Here is a 17,147-nt window from a genome sequence, read left to right as displayed (position 1 = left end):
TTGAAATATTTTGAGTGTTTTGTTTGTTTTCCTAAATAAACCTTAACAAAGACTGTAACTGAGGCCAAAAGTAGCTTTAAGGTAGTAATCTTAAAGCTTAAACGGATTAGCTATCTGACCCAGTTCTGTTTGAAGGCAGTGATAACATTATCACTAGTGGAGAATGAGATCATGATAGTCTTAGGCATGAAATGGAAAGAGTTACTTAAATTATCAGTGGGGAATAAATTGCCTATTGAAGACAGATCTTTGCTAGACCAAATAGTTGCTAGGTTAGACCCTTCTGGGGGTCTACAAGGACTATAGAGAGGGCTAGTGGCTTTTGAATGCCCTGGAGAGTTTACCGAATAAAATGACAGCTCAAAGAACTAGAGAGCTTCAATGCTCTATACCTTCTGTAGCTGCAGGGAGAAGGTATTTACAAGTCAGACCCAATGTTTGATCCAGTTGATTATCAAATTATCATACAAGTTGAATCCACAGCTTTATTAGGACTCATATGTGAAAGCTTGGGATTAATTTAAAACCCTAAGATTTGGAATGGGGACATCTTCATAGTTTGGGTGGAATTTAATTATCTTTTTTAAAAAATTTATTTATTTTTGGCTGCGTTGGGTCTTTGTTGCTGCGCACGGGCCTTCTCTAGTTGCGGCGAGTGGGGGCTACTCTTCGTTGCGGTGCGCGGGCTTCTCATTGCGGTGGCTTCTCTTGTTGCGGAGCACAGGCTCTAGGCGCGCAGGCTTCAGTAGTTGTGGCTTGTGGGCTCTGGAGCGCAGGCTCAGTAGTTGTGGCGCACGGGCTTAGTTGCTCTGCAGCCTATGGGATCTTCCCAGACCAGGGCTCGAACCCATGTCCCCTGCATTGGCAGGTGGCTTCTTAACCACTGCGCCACCAGGGAAGCCCTTAATTATCTTGAATCCTCAAATCCCACTGAGTTCCCCTTGCCACTTGAAGCAGTCCCTTCTCCCCTCTCTGAGATGCTGGCCATCCCTTGCTTGATGATCCTGTAATGGCTTCACTGAAAAATTAACCTTTCAGGGACTTCCCTGGCGGTCCAGTGGTTAAGACTCCACATTCCCAATGCAGGGGGCACGGGTTCGATTCCTGGTCAGGGAACTAAGATCCCGCATGCCACACGGCACAGCCAAAAAAAAGAATTAATCTTGCAAAGGTATGCCAACGCTTCTTTACCTCTAGATCCACAGCCAGAGTCAGAATGCAGCATACCCTAGGAAGGTGAATAAGATGTCTGACACCAGAGGAGAAGCTTACACAGGGAAATAATTGCAAGACATTGCTAATGTACATTGGCACTGGAGGATTCCTGTGTAGGAGTGGGTTCTAACCAAGGAAGAAGGAATATAATATTGAAGTGATTGGTGTGTTTGCAGCACTAGAGATTCTGGATTTAGTGTATTAACTCAATAAGTCAGGAGTGGCTCTAAGGGTCTGCTGAGTTGGTTGACTGAAATCAGACTCAATAATGGCCTTCATTAAATTAGGTTAAGATACTAGAACTTTCTTGGTTTAATAGAGAAGAAAGGATCCAAAGACTTGGTGAGAGGGAATTCCCTGGTAGTCCAGTGGTTAGGACTCCGTGCTTTCACTGCTGAGTTCCCAGGTTCAATCCCTGGTCAGGGAACTAAGAGCCCACAAGCCATGTGACCAAAAAAGAAAAAAAAAAAAAGAAAGAAAAAATATCAAAGACTTGGTGAGATAAGAGTGCTGGATTCATCATGTGCAACATACTCTTCAACCCTTTCAGTGTATTCCTCAGTAAGACACAGAGGACAATATCTTCACCAAAAGAAATCCATTGGTTCAAGAGGATCAGCATTATTCTTGAAAAGCTCTGTACTTTATGTCTGCATGTGTGAGATGATGGTGGAAGATGCCACTGTTGAAATGGGCTCCCTGATTTCAATGATAATGATGGAGTTCCAAAGTGGTAGAGGCCAGTGGCAACACTAGAAAACAGAGAACAGTGAGCAAGGTTGCTATAATGCACAGCAGAGTTAGAGAGGTAATTGGGCTTGATCCACAGGGATCTTTGGTGTTCACTAATCAATGAGCAGCCTATGAAAATCTTACTTAATCTGGTGAACCAAAATTTGATATGTCACCCAAATGGAGAGACCCAGTTGCTCAACTAGTTCTCTTACTTTAGCTGGTTTCATAGACCCAGAGCATCTTAGATGATGAGGATCTTAAGAAAGAATCCTTGAGAAAAGATCTTATGGCCCTGTTATAAGTATATACTGTAAATCTTCCTCCTAAACTCTCCCAAAGATACCTGTGGTCATTTACCAAGTGTGATGGTTAATCTTATATATCAATTTTGCCTGGGCCACAGTGCCCAGATATGAGGTCAAACATTATTCTGGATGTTTCTGTGAGAATGCTTTTGGATTAAAGATTTAAATCAGTTGACTTTGAGTAAGGCAGATTGCCCACCATAAAGTGGGTGGGCCTAAACTAATCAGTTGAATCCCTGACTAGAACACAAGACAGATCTCCTCTGAGCAAGGGGGAACTGTGCAGTAGACAGCCTTTGGACTTGAACTGCAACATTAGTTGTACCCTGATAGCCTTTGGACTTGAACTGCAGCACTGGCTCTTCTCTAAGTCTCCAGCCTGCAAGCCTGCTAGTGCAGATTTTGGACTCACCAGCCTCTGTAATCTCATGAACCAATTCCAGAGAGAGAGAGACTATATATATATATATAGAGTGTGTGTGTGTGTGTGTGTGTATAAATGGAGAGATAGAGAGAGAGAAAGAGAGTGTATGTATACTATTGATTCTGTTCCTCTAGAGAACCCTGACTAATATATCAACGAAAGAAAATATCCAGACTTTGGGTGGATTATTAGAACCTTGTTAAATAATGCTAAATAATGCTAAACTCTTCAGATCCAAACCAAATAACTCTAGTCCACAAATCACAGTGGGGTGTTATGAAGATTAGAATATAAATGGAGATTTGGGATTTCTGGTTTCAGTTCCACTATGTAAAGAGCAAGGAAGTCATCCCTCCTGTCCTTAAAACAAGAAAAAGGTGAACAAATGAAAAATCAATAACTTTTGCACACATCTGAAACCTGACATTGCAGGGCAAAATGCCACCCTGAAATCTGATGAGACACGCTCATACAAAGAATCACAGCCAAGATCTGATTACCTGGAGCAGAAGCCACTGGAGCCCTAAACAGGTAGGAACACATAATAGTAATTATGATGAACTGCTGGATGCTAAGTGTGGACTAATTTAAAAGAGACTAATTTAAAACTCCTGGGAACTACAGTCTTAGTGAGGCTCTCACACTTTCTTGGGTTTTACCCCCAGAAGCCCCACCATAGTTAGGGTGAAGATCCAAGAAATATCTCCTCATAGCACTGGTAGGGGAAAAGAATGAGTAATCACTGTGAAATATGCCCAGAGTCTTCTTTATGACAAAGACCTACTCTGCAAAGGAAAGGACTTTACCAGAGCTTTATCCCAGCTGGAGAAGGGAATTCCTTCCACTCTATCCCGCTCCAGCCTTCTGGTCTCACATAATGGGAAAAAAAAAAAGTCAAAAGGGTTTAGTGTTTCAAGGAAATAGACTGGGAACTCTGCAACCAGGGAAAGAAGTATGGGGCAGGGGTGGGAGTGAGGGAGCTTTATCACTGGAGAAACACTTGGAAGTTCACAGTCCGAGACGTAGGCCCACAAAAACACTAATATTTAATTAGAACATTAGGAAACACTTCCTCTCCTCCACTATATACCACCACACACCACATAAACAGGGCTACAATAAAAAGAACTAAACAGGCAATATATATATATTTTTTTAAATTAATTTATTTATTTATCTTTGGCTGCATTGGGTCTTCATTTTGGTGTGCAGGCTTCTCATTGTGGTGGCTTCTCTTGCTGCAGAGCATGGGCTGTAGGCGCACCGGCTTCAGTAGTTGTGGCTCACAGGCTTGGTTGCTCCGTGGTATGTGGGATCTTCCCGGACCAGGGCTCGAACCTGTGTCCCTGCATTGGCAGGCAGATTCTCAACCACTGTGCCACCAGGGAAGTCCTAAACAGGCAATATTAAACACAGCCCAACTCTAGCCAAATTAACATAAATCTCATATTAAAGCCCTATTTACCTCAGTTCCTAATACCCAATACAGCACACTGGGCTTTCAACAAAAATTACAAGGCATGCAAAAAGTCAAGAAAAAAACTGTTTGAAGAGACAAAAATCATCAGAACCAAACATGCATATGATACAGGTGTTGGAATGATTCTAAAAGGAATTTAAAGTAACTATGTTAAAATAACATGTTAAAAGTTCTGATAGAGGGACTTCCCTGGTGGCGCAGTGGTTAAGAATCCGCCTGCCAATGCATGGGACACAGGTTCGAGCCCTGGTCTGGGAAGATCTCATATGCCATGGAGCAACTAAGCCCATGCACCACAACTACTGAGCCTGCACTCTAGAGCCCCCAAGCTACAACTACTGAGCCCGCGAGCCACAGCTACTGAAGCCTGCATGCCTAGAGCCCGTGCTCCGCAACAAGAGAAGCCACCGCAATGAGAAGTCCGTGCACCGCAACAAAGAGTAGCCCCCACTCACCGCAACTAGAGAAAGGCCACGTGCAGCAACAAAGACCCAATGCAGCCAATAAATAAATAAATAAATAAAATTTAAAATTAAAAAAAAGAAGAAGTAGACAGCATGTAAGAACAGATGGCCAGTGTGAGCAGAGAGATGGAAACTCCAAGAAATAATTAAAAGAAAATGATAGAAATCAAAACCCTGTAAGAGAAATGAAGACTACCTTCTAAGTGATCATTAGTAGATTCGACACAGCTGAGGAAAGAAATTAGTGAGCTTGGATAGGTCAATAGACCTTTTTCCAAATTGAAATGCAAAAGAAGAAAACTGAATGAAAAACAAAAAAACAGAAACAAAAAGCCAGACCCAAACATCCAGAAACTGTAGGACAATTTCAAAAGGTACAATATATGCATAATTGGAATACCAAAAGGAGAAAGGAGCAGAAGAAATCTCTGAAGTAGTATTAAGTGAAAACTTTCAAAAATTAAAACAGGAGATATCCTGGCGGTCCAGTGGTTAGGATTGTGCACTTCCACTGCAGGGGGCACAGGTTCAATCCCTGGTCAGGGAACTAAGGTCCTGCAAGCTGCATGACAAGGCCAAAAAATTAAAAATAAAATAAAAAAAAATTAAAACAAACATCAAACCATAGGTCCAGGAAGATCACAGAACACTAAGCAAGAGAAATACAACAACACTTAGGCATATCATATTTAAATTGCAGAAAACCAAAGACAAAGAGGAAAATCTTTTAAAAAGCTAGAGGAAAAAAACACCTTACCTATAGAGGAACAAAGGTAAGAATTTCAGCAGATTTCTTGTTTAAAAAAAAAAAAGTATGCAAATAAGAAGAGAATGGAGTGAAATATTTAAACTATTAAAAGAAAAAACCACCAGCCTAAGTTTCTATACAGGAAAATTATCCTTCAAAAGTGAAGGATAGGGACTTCCCTGGAGGTGCAGTGGTTAAGAATCCACCTGCCAAAATGGTACAGATGAACCAGTTTGCAGGGCAGAAATAGACACAGATGTAGAGAACAAACGTAAGGACACCAAGGGGGGAAAGTGGCGGGGGGTAGGGGTGGTGGTGGGATGAATTGGGAGACTGGGATTGACATGTATACCCTAATATGTATAAAATGGATAACTAATAAGAACCTGCTGTATAAAAAATAAATAAAATAAATTTCCAAAAAAAAAAAGAATCCACCTGCCAATGCAGGGGACACAGGTTCAATCCCTGGTCAGGGAACTTAGATCCCACATGCCACGGAGCAACTAAGCCCACGTACCACAACTACTGAAGCCCATGCACCTAGAGCCTGTGCTCTGCAACAAGAGAAGCCACCGCAATGAGAAGCCCACGCACCGCAACGAAGAGTAGCCCCCGCTCGATGCCAACTAGGGAAAGCCTGTGTGCAGCAACAAAGATCCAATGCAGCTAAAAATAAATAAATAAATAACTTTTTTTAAAAAGTGAAGGATAGGACTTCCCTGGTGGCGCAGTGAGTGGTTAAGTATCTGCCTGCCAATGCAGGGGACGTGGGTTCGAGCCCTGGTCTGGGAAGATCCCACATGCCATGGAGCAACTAAGCCCATGCACCAAAACTACTGAGCCCACGTGCTGCAACTACTGAAGCCCGCACACCTAGAGCCCATGCTCTGCACAAGAGAAGCCACCACAATGAGAAGCCCGCACACCACAATGAAGAGTAGCCCCCACTCTCCACAACTAGAGAAAGCCTGCACGCAGCAATACAGCCAAAAAAAAAAAAAAAAAAAAGCGAAGGATAAATACTTTCTCAGACAAAAATTGAGGGAATTCATAGCAAGAAGACATTATCTATATTTTTGCTCTTTCCATTGTTTCTTCTTCCCTTGTAATGTTCCAAGAATGCTTCTTTTATCATTTTCTTTTTGTTTAGGGAACTTCCTTCAGTCTTTTTTTTTTAAAGGCTGGCATCTAATTCTCAGTTTTCTTTCATCTGAGAATGACTTGATTTCTCCTTCATTCCTGAAAGATATTTTCACAAGATATAGTATTCTGGGTCAACAGTTCTTTTCTTTCAGCACTTGAAAAATGTGTGCCACTTCTTTCTGGCCTCCATGGTTTCTGATGAGAAATCATATCATTCAAATATTTTTCCCCCTATAGATAAAATGTCATTTCTCTTTTGCTTCTTTCAGCACTTTTCTTTGTCTTTAGTATTCAGAAGTTTGACTACGATGTGTCTTGGCATGGATTTCTTCGGGTTTATCTTATTTGAGGTTTTCTCAGTGTCTTACTCAGCTTGAGCTGCCACACTGAAATTCCATGAATGAGGTAGACACAACAGAAATTTATTTCTGGAGGCTGGTAAATCCAAGATCAAAGTGCCAGCCAATTCAGTTCTGGTGAAGGCTCTGTTTCTGGATTGCAGATGGATCCCTTCCTGCTATGTCCTTACCTGGACTTTCTTTGGTGTGTGCACAAGGAGAACGAGAAAGAGGAAGAGAGAGAAAGAGAGAAAGCTCTTCCTCTTCTTATAAGGCCACCAATCCTAATGGATTAGGAACCCACCCTTATGACTTCATTTAATTTTAATTACCTCCGAAAAGCCCTCTCCCCAAATATAATCACATTGGGGTTAGGGCTTCAACCTATGAATCTGGGGATGGGGAGCACAATTCAGTCCATAGTACTAAGCTTCTTAAATATGTAGGCTTGTATTTTTTGCCAAATTTGGGAAATTTTCTGACATTCTTTCTTTCTGTGGCCCTTCCCTCTTTTTCTCTTCTCCTTCTGGGACTTCAATGACATGAATGTTAGATCTTTTGTTAGAGTCTCCTATGTCCCTGAGGCTCTGCTCATTTTTGTTTGTTTGTTTTCCCTGTTTTCTCTCTGTTGTTCAGACTGGGTAACTGTTATTGCTCCACCTTCAAGTCCACTGATTCTTTCTTCTGTCTTTTCCATTCTGCTGTCAAGCCCAGCCATTGATTTATTATTTATTTATTCATTGGTATTTTTCAGTTCTAAAATTTCCATTTAGTTCCTCTTTATAGCTCTCATTCAGGTTGAGGATTTTCCTTGTTCTTGATATGATGAGTAATTTTGCATTGTATCCAGGACATTTTGAATATTATGAGACTCTGGTTCCTATTTAGATCTTCCATTTTAGAAGGCAGTCAAACTGTTCAGGTTCAAAATGCATGTCCTGGCCCACTTTTGTGGTCTATGTTTCAAGTGTCATCTCATTTTCAAAGCCTTTGCATTGCTATTCTGGTCTGCCCTACTTGGGTGTGACCCAGAAGCCAAACTGAAACCTGGGCAGTAGTCCACACATAGTTCAGTTTGCTGTGTTGATTACGGTCAACCTCATGGATGGTCTGCTCAAAGGTATGCCCAGGACTTCATACACAGATTTAAAGAATCCTGCTTTCCAGTTCTCTCGTCTAATTCTCACCCATTCACTAGTTGGGAAGGAGCAGCACGTTGCCTTTTTGCAGCTGTTCACTTAGCGTAGTGCAGCGACGGTCAAGAATGCACCCCCTCACAGTCTCTGTAGTGCCAGGTTAGGGGATAGCTGCGTCTGCTTGTGTTGGTGCAGGCCGGGCAATGTCAACAGGGCTCCATCCCACAGGCTTGGCCAGAAATAGTGACAATGGGGATGCGTGTGGCTTTTTTCATGGTGTTTACCTGGAGTAGTATGGGTTCTGTCCTGAAGAGTCACTGTTTTCCCATTCCTTTGGCTAGTGAGAGCAGGATTCCCTTGTACTGAGGCCTGGATATACAGGAGGCAAAATAAAAACCTCACGAAGCTCACTGCTGGGCCAGTTTTCAAGTCCCAAAGGGCCTGGCCAGGCCACCTTCTTTTCCCCAACCTTTCAGAGTCTTATGATAAGTGCTTTAAGTATTTCAACCAAGGATTTTAGTTATAATTGGCAGGAGAAATAAGTAAAAATACATCTAACTCCATTTTTTTCCAGAAGCATAAGTCTGATTCATATCTCTTTCAACTCTTCTGCTTGATCTGTGCAGGACATGATTTTAGAGCTTGATAATGGATTATGAAAATTTATTCAGGTAGGGATTCCAATTGGATCTGCTTTTACTGATTACTGGAGCAGATTAACATAGCCCCTTGCAACTGGTGTACTGCTATTAATCTGGGCAGACTATTTTTTCTCTATACCAATTAGTAAAGACCACCAGAGGCACTTTACTTCATCTGTCAGCAGAAGCAGTACACCTGCCTGTCTTCCCACAGGGCTGTGTCAACTCCTCAACTTTGTGTCATGCTCTAGTCCGCCAGGACTTTTTTTTTTTTAATAAATTTATTTATTTTATTTATTTATTTTTGGCTGCATTGGGTCTTCGTTGCTGTGCACGGGCTTTTTTCTAGTTGAGGTGAGCGGGGGCTACTCTTCATTGCGGTGCACAGGCTTCTCATTGCGGTGGCTCCTCTTGTTGCCGAGCAGGGCTCTAGGCGCGTGGGCTTCCGTAGTTGTGCCTCGAGGGCTCTAGAGCGCAGGCTCAGTAGTTGTGGCTCACGGGCTTAGTTGCTCCGTTGCATGTGGGATCTTCCCGGACCAGGGCTCAAACCCATGTCCCCTGCGTTGGCAGGCGGATTCTTAACCACTGCATCACCAGGGAAGTCCCTCCACTAGGACTGTGATTGTCTTGCTCTTCCACAGGACACAGTGCTTGAAGGACCTGGTGAGCAGCATGTAGCAAGTCTGCTTGATGCCTTGGAAGACACATGCCACAAAGTGGGAGATAAACCTCATGAAAATTCAGGAATCCACTACCTCAGTTAAGTTTCTAGGGCTCCAGTGGTCTTAGTCCTCTTGGGCTACCCACTTCAAAGTGAAAGAATTTTGTGCATGTTAAACTCCCTATCACTAAGAAAGAGGTGCAATGATAAGAGGGCCTTTTTTGGATTTTGGAGGCAGCATGTGCCACATTTCTTATACTGCTCCAACTCATTTACCCATAAAGTTGACGGTTTTGAGTGGAGCCAAAGAAAAAGGAAAAACAAGCTGGTCTAACACTTGGGACTCATGACCCAGTAAATCCAGTGGTGGTCTGTCTGTGGCACATAACGATGCTATATGGAGCCTCTGGTAAGCACTAATGGGAGAATCATAGAGTAGACCCATAGGCTTTGAAGCAAAGCCATGCTTGATCATTGATGGTATGATCTATTATGCCCATCATGAACTGGTGTTATCTGACACACCAGTATTTAAAGCTGGGAATGCCCAGCAGCACTCCTTCATCAAGTGGAATGGTATCCATTCCATCATCCAGGGGAAGATGGGCTAAAGCATGATATTTCATGATATCTTCATGATATTTGACATAAGCCAAAAGAAATTACTATAGAACTATGATGTAATCCCACTTAAGGATAGCCCTGAAGGACCACAGGGAAGAGAAATCCTCCAAATGGGCAGAACTTGAAACAGTTCATTTGGAAAGAGAGATGTCCAGAAATACAGATATCACTGACTCTGGGACAGGGGCTAATGGTTTGTGGATAATGGTTTTTGTTGCACAATAAGACCAGAGGATCAGTGATAAGGAGAGATGCATGTGGTTCTACCTCTCAGAATAGCACAGAATGAGAAGATGTTAGCATTCCATGTAAACATTCACCAAAGTGCACCAACTGCAGACAAGGCCTCCAATAATCAAGTGGACAAGACAACAGATTCTGTATGTGAGCCAGGATCATTCCCCAACCACTCCAGCACTTGCTCAATGAGCTCATGTTGAAAATGGCCACAGAGTTACAAACATGGGTTTAACAATATGGGATTATCCTCATCCCAGAGTTACTGGCTCTGTTGGTTTAGATAACTTAGTTCTAATGAAAGGAATGTTTTTCCAAGAAATAAAAACAATGATCCCACTGAACTAGAAGTTAAGACTGCCACCTGGACATTTAGGGATCTTCATACCACTGAATCCACAAGCAAAGAAGGGGCAATTGATGCTAATTATAAATGGAAAACATGTTGATTGCTTCACATTGGGAATAAGGAATATATCTAGAATTCTGGGTATATTCCTTTTTTAAATTTATTTATTGATTTATCATTTGTTTGTTTTTGGCTGCGCTGGGTCTTCGTTGCTGCACGCGGGTTTTCTCTAGTTGTGGTGAGCGGGGGCTACTCTTCATTGCGGTGCACAGGCTTCTCATTGCAGTGGCTTCTCTTGTTGCGGAGCACAGGCTCTAGGTGTGCAGGCTTCAGTAGCTGTGGCTCGCGGGCTCAGTAGTTGTAGCTTGCGGGCTCTAGAGCGCAGGCTCAGTAGTTGTGGTGCATGGGCTTAGTTGCTCCATGGCATGTGAGATCTTCCCGGACCAGGGCTCGAACCCGTGTCCCATGCATTGGCAGACGGATTCTTAACCACTACGTCACGAGGGAAGTCCCAGAATTCTGGGTATTTTCTAAAGCACCTCTTAGTACTTCCATGACCAGTGGCTAAAATGTAATAAAAAACTATAACAACCCAACAGAAACAGGGCCAGTAAGAGCTCAGACCCTTCAGAAATGGAGATCTGGGTCATATCACCACTTGTAGAGAACTGTGACCAGCTAAGGTCACAGAAATAGAGAACAGGATATAGGTAGTGGACAAAGGAGGTTATAAATATGTTATAGTCTGATGACCAGTTGCAGAAACAAGGATGAAGTTCCTATGTATGTTTTTCCATGTTTTGTTACGTACATACTTTATTTACCAACCTATTTTTTTCCCTTTCCCCTTTCCGTATTATTTTATATAAAGAATTTGGTGGCAGTTAATGTTATAAATTAATCCAGTATGTACAGATTATCAAAGGAGGATTATGACTAAATAAGAAATATCATTCAGAAATAGTATAGTGGCTGATGAGACTTTTGTTGTCCCCTTCTGGAGAAAAGGTGGGCATGCTTTTCTTTGTATAAGGGATAGTTGCATAAAATTAGAAGGAATTTTTGCTGTTGTTGTTGTTTGCTTAACTATAGATAGAAAGCACTGTGTGGCTGCTGAGAAGCCGAAGAGATAGACTGCTTTTTTTTCTTTTCTCTTTTAATCCAAGATGCATTCTCACTCCCTTCTAAGCTCTTCTCTATATCACAAATGCTAGAATCTTGGAACTGTATTTCTCAGACCCTGTTGTCTACAGGATCCTGGATGCCATTTACAGTCAGCACAAGATACACTCATGCACTATTTGTAAGGCAGAAGAGAGGTAGAAGCCATGTCTTTCTTCCTCTGGTGGAGTGGGCAGGTGTGTGGGATGAGGCAGATGGGGATTGCTGTAATGAGCACAGGCATTCCACTGTTAGTCACTTGCCTCTCTGCAACAAAGCAGCGATGTTGGCTGGTGGCTAGTTCCTGTGATTTCCTGACCTGTGTGGCAGCCACAACTTACTGATTTGTAGGACCAGAGCAATAGTGCCAACCTGGAAGCCAGTGGCAGGTTCCCCTGACTTCCTCTTCTTTTTTTTTTTTTAACCTTTAGTCAATTCATTTTTTTTTTTAATATTAGTCCATTCATTTTTTTAAAAAATTTTATTTATTTTTGGCTGCATTGGGTCTTCGTTGCTGTGCGTGGGCTTTCTCTAGTTGTGGCGAGCGGGTGCTACTCTTCATTGCGGCGCACGGTCTTCTCACTGCGGTGGCTTCTGTTTGCAGAGCACGGGCTCTAGGTGCACGGGCTTCAGTAGTCGCAGCACGCGGGCCCTAGAGCATGGGGGCTTCAGTAGTTGAGCTGCGTGGACTCAGCAGTTGTGGCGCACAGGCTGTAGGGTGCGCAGGCTTCAGTAGTTGTGGTGCACGGGCTTAGTTGCTCTGCGGCATGTGGGATCTTCCCGGACCAGGGATTGAACCCGTGTCCCCTGCATTGGTAGGCGGATTCTTAACCACTGTGCCACCAGGGAAGTCTCCTTCTTCTTCAGTGTTATAAACACTTGATTCTTTTAATTTTAATTTAATTTAATTTAATTTATTTATTTATTTTGGCTGTGTTGGGTCTTTGTTGCTGCATGCAAGCTTTCTCTAGTTGTGGCGAGCAGGAGCTACTCTTCGTTGTGGTGCGCAGGCGTCTCACTGCAGTGGCTTCTCTTGTTGCAGAGCATGGGCTCTAGGTGTGCGGGCTGCAATAGTCGTGGTACTTGGGCTCAGTAGCTGTGGCTCGTGGGCTCTAGAGCGCAGGCTCAGTAGTTGTGGCGCACGGGCTTAGTTGCTCTGCGGAATGTGCGATCTTCCCAGACCAGGGCTGAAACCCGTGTCCCCTGCATTGGCAGGCGGATTCTTAACCACTGCGCCACCAGGGAAGCCCAATATAAACACTTGATTCTTTGCTTGAAAGGCCCAGAGTGATTTGTTTTCCTGCTTGAACCCTGATGGATACACTCTTGCAGGTTAAGCCAGCATACCTAAACTTTGTTACAACCATGATTTGGGGAAGTAATTCCTTGTGGCCGATAGTTACTGCACAGGTTCCAATTCCTGTCTGCATGGTTGATTTGAACTGCCTGATGTCAAACAGCTCCTGACTGAGAGACTTTATGTTGAGATCTTACTTATTTAGAAATCTAGAAGAAGGAAAGTAGCCGAACTTTACCATGGAGTTAAGTGACATGAGTGCCTCAGGAACATACAGTTTTCATCTGTCACTATCCCAACTCAGTAAAGACTGCCACATTCTTATGCCTAGAAGAAAACATCTAATGTTGATTCAAGTTAGTCCTCTTTTGTGTAGTTGCTGCCTTGAACTCAGCTTTAGATGATGTGTAAATATGATATATGTGGAGCATTCCTATTAAACATATAAGTTCAGTCAAAAGAGTCAACACCACAAATGATTATCAAACAAATCTAGAAATAAGCAAGGATGCCCACAATCAACATGTTTATTTAATATTATTTTGGAAACCACAGCCCTTGTATTAAAGCTTGAAACTTCATTAAGTATTGGATAGGAGGAGTCAAATTTCATTACTTGTAAACTACTACAGTACTTATAAAAATCAAAATAATCAGCTGCAAGTAATTTGAACTAATAAGCAACATCTAATAAGAGTTTCAATACCTTTTCCTTTACATCAGCAGCGATCACTTAGAAAATACAATGAGAGGGCTTCCCTGGTGGCGCAGTGGTTGAGAATCTGCCTGCCAATGCAGGGGACACGGGTTTGAGCCCTGGTCTGGGAAGATCCTACATGCCGTGGAGCAACTGGGCCCGTGAGCCACAATTACTGAGCCTGCGCTCCGCAACAAGAGAGGCCGCGATAGTGAGAGGCCCGCGCGCTGCGATGAAGAGTGGCGCCCGCTTGCCACAACTAGAGAGAGCCCTCGCACAGAAACGAAGACCCAACACAGCCATAAATTAATTAATTAATTAATTTTTAAAAAACTACAATGAGAAAAAAACTGCATTCATAATAGCAAATGATAAAATACTAGGGATAATCTTAACACTAAATATTCAAGATTTAAATTATAAAAACTTTACTAAGACATTGAATAATATTTCAATAATTAATGAGACATACAACTATACTCCAATAAAAATTTTTAAAATTGAAAAAGAAGTAATGCGACATAAGACAATCCTGTATGGAAAACCTAAATATAGTAAAAATGATCACTTCTACACAGAATAACGTATAGGTTTCACTGAAGTCTAATAAAAATCCAATAGTAATTTTTGGCACTTTACCAATAGGTCTAAATTTTATCTGCAATAATAAATAAGAATTGTTAGGGAGCAGGCCGCCGCCCTCGTAGCAGTAAACGCGGCCGCTCCGGTTGGCCTTGGGGGCGGGGCTGTAGAGGAACTTGTCAAAGCTGCAGAGGGAAGTGAGAATTCTACTAGAGAGGAAATGGCTGCCTCTTCATCCTCCTCCTCAGTCGGTGCGGTCAGTGGAAGCTGTGTCACTGGATCTGGTTTCAGTGGCTCAGACCTTGCCCCACCACGGAAAGCCCTTTTCACCTACCCCAAAGGAGCTGGAGAGATGTTAGAAGATGGCTCTGAGACATTCCTCTGTGAATACGTTTTCAACTATCAAGTGGCATCTACGCTTAAACAGGTGAAACATGATCAGCAAGTTGCTCGGATGGAAAAACTAGCTGGTCTGGTAGAAGAGCTGGAGGCAGATAGTGGCGATTTAAACCCATCCAAGCAGCTGCTGGGGTTCACACCCTCTTCACGTTGACCTTGCCTGGATGGTCACCTCTGGGGCACAGCAAGTGCGGGTCCAGTGAGGAACTTTTCTTACAGCTTACATAGCCATCCAGAGATTCACAGCTCCATCACTGAATTGTTAATTCACATCCATACTTGGTTTCTCTGTATCTATCCACAAGCAAAAAATACTTAAATGTGTGATCTTACAGGGAAATTTTTTGTTTATTTGTTTAAAAAGTATTGAGAATCAGATTTAGGCAATTGGCATCACAGAACCAGGAGGTTTGGGTTTACGAGAGACTTATAAAACTTCACAAGCCAGGACACATGCCAGAATTGGCCAACGGAATGGCATCCCTCCTGTCAATTCTTGCAGTTCCTAGAATGCTCACCAGTCAAGTCCAAGGTCAAGATCTGGAGTTATAAAATACAGCATTTCTGACCTAAAACTGTTCTTTTTGCAGATGAATGTGATTTCAACTCAGGACCTGTCCAAATTAGGAATTTTTTAATGTTTGGGATTTTTTTTCTATTTTTAGACATCTAATTCTATAGATTCTTTTTCTAACCTCCTCTAGGCATGCCAAATTCTGGCAAAAAGAATTGCTTTTTGAATATTGAAGTTCTGGTAAAAGTAAAGCAGTGAGCAAAATCCTTTTAAACACAGAAATCCTGAGTTCATCTTGTTGGTGGGCTCAGGCAATTCTGTAGCAAATAAATCCTTTGAAAGAGCTCCAAACTGGTTTCTTTATCCTTTCAAAGCCTCAGGAATTTGGGATAGGGGAAAGAGGGCAAATTACTTTTTATAAGAAGGGAATCTAAAAACCATTTCTCCTAAGCAAATGGTAGATTTGCTTTCTCTCAGGGATATTTGTCTTTTTAGAAGTATATGAATTTATCATCAATATCTGAGTAGGTTTTTTACCAAGAAAAGGAAAAACCTGGAAAGCTAAGAGGTGTATTTTGTTTTTCCTCATGGGACCACAGGGTCCACACTGCACAGTTAGGAGAATCATTTATTAAATTGTATGCAAATTTTGCCTCAGAAAAAAAAAAAGAAGAATTGTTAGGACTTTTTTTTTTTTTTACCATAAAGAATAATGAGGATAGAACTTTAAAAATTACAACAATGTGATATACACAAGAATTCTGATTCAGTACTGGTTCAAAACACTAGCTATAAAAAAGCAAGACTAGATATTACATGGCATTAAGGAATTTTTGTTAATTATCTTAGGTGTGATAATGGTTGTGTAGGAAGTGTTCTTAGGAGGTGTGTATGAAGTATTTAGGAAGAGAGATTATGATGTCTGCAACTTATTTTGAAGTGATAAAGAAATTTAAAAGATAGTCATATAAAGAAAATATGGCAATGATTGTTGAATCAAGGCAATGATATATATAATTCATATATATCTAATTCTTTTTCTTTTTCTTTTTTTGAAACTTGTAATAATAAAGTAGAAAAAAAAAAAGCAGCGAAATACTAACCTAAGACACAACAGTCAGATGAACGGACCAAAATCTCAAGTATATCCTAGTATATATAAAAACTTAATATATAAAAAAAGAAGAAGAATTTGGAAAAATGCTCAAGGTAGAGTTTCACTTCACATCAAACTAAATTCCAGATAAATTAAAAAAAAACATAAAAATACAGCTACACACACAAAAAAAGAATACAGAGATGCATACTCTGGTCGGGAAAAGGCCTTGTATATGTTAAAATAATGAACAAAAGTAAACAGATATGTAATATTAATAACTAATAGCTACATGAGATTCTAATATATAATTCGTTTAGCCATTTTCCTATCCGTAGATGCACATCTCTCCCCCAGATCCTTCAGCTCCAGCTTTCTCGCTCTGCACTTGTTGTTCTCTCTGCCTGGAATATTCTTCCCCTAAGTTTATTCAGCTTAAATATCACATCATTGAAGAGACCTGTCCTTGCCACATAATCTGAAATAGGCCTAAAATAAGTTACGCTATATTCTTCTTGCTTTATTGTTCTCCATCACATTTATATGTTTACTTGCCGTGATCTTATACGTTTATTTGTTTTCCAACTTTCTCCCTTACTAGACCATAAGTTCCATGAGGTCAGGAACAATTGCCTTTTCACTGTTGTATCCCTAGTGCTTAGAATTAGCCTAGTGCCTGGCTCCTAGTATGCGCTCAAAATAATTATTATATTATATTATATTATATTATATTATATTATATTATACAAATTCTGGTAATCAATCTAAAGAGAAAAAACAGGTGCTCTAAGAGATATAACACGGGCAACCTAATTTAGATAGAGAATTCATGGAAGGCTTTGCTGAGGAAGTGATATTTAAAGTGGTATCTGAATATCAAATCAGATGACAAGTAGAG

The 17,147-nt window shown here is 41.4% G+C and overlaps 1 protein-coding gene across 1 annotated transcript; it reads left to right on the top strand.

Moving 5' to 3' along the window:
• Positions 1–14,460: 14,460 nt before the first annotated feature.
• On the top strand, positions 14,461–14,793 carry LOC130708494 (anaphase-promoting complex subunit 16-like). Its single transcript, XM_057549147.1, has one exon. The coding sequence runs from the start codon at positions 14,461–14,463 to the stop codon at positions 14,791–14,793; it is 333 nt and encodes a 110-aa protein (XP_057405130.1).
• Positions 14,794–17,147: the final 2,354 nt, after the last annotated feature.

The sequence above is a fragment of the Balaenoptera acutorostrata genome, chromosome 6 (assembly GCF_949987535.1).
Source record: "Balaenoptera acutorostrata chromosome 6, mBalAcu1.1, whole genome shotgun sequence".
NCBI lineage: Eukaryota > Metazoa > Chordata > Mammalia > Artiodactyla > Balaenopteridae > Balaenoptera > Balaenoptera acutorostrata.
Note: the sequence above shows the minus strand (reverse complement) of the source record. Positions and strands in the feature narration are given on the sequence as shown.

Coding starts and splice junctions, on each gene's coding strand:
- LOC130708494 (XM_057549147.1), top strand. CDS start 14,461: ATGGCTGCCTCTTCATCCTCCTCCTCAGTCGGTGCGGTCAGTGGAAGC.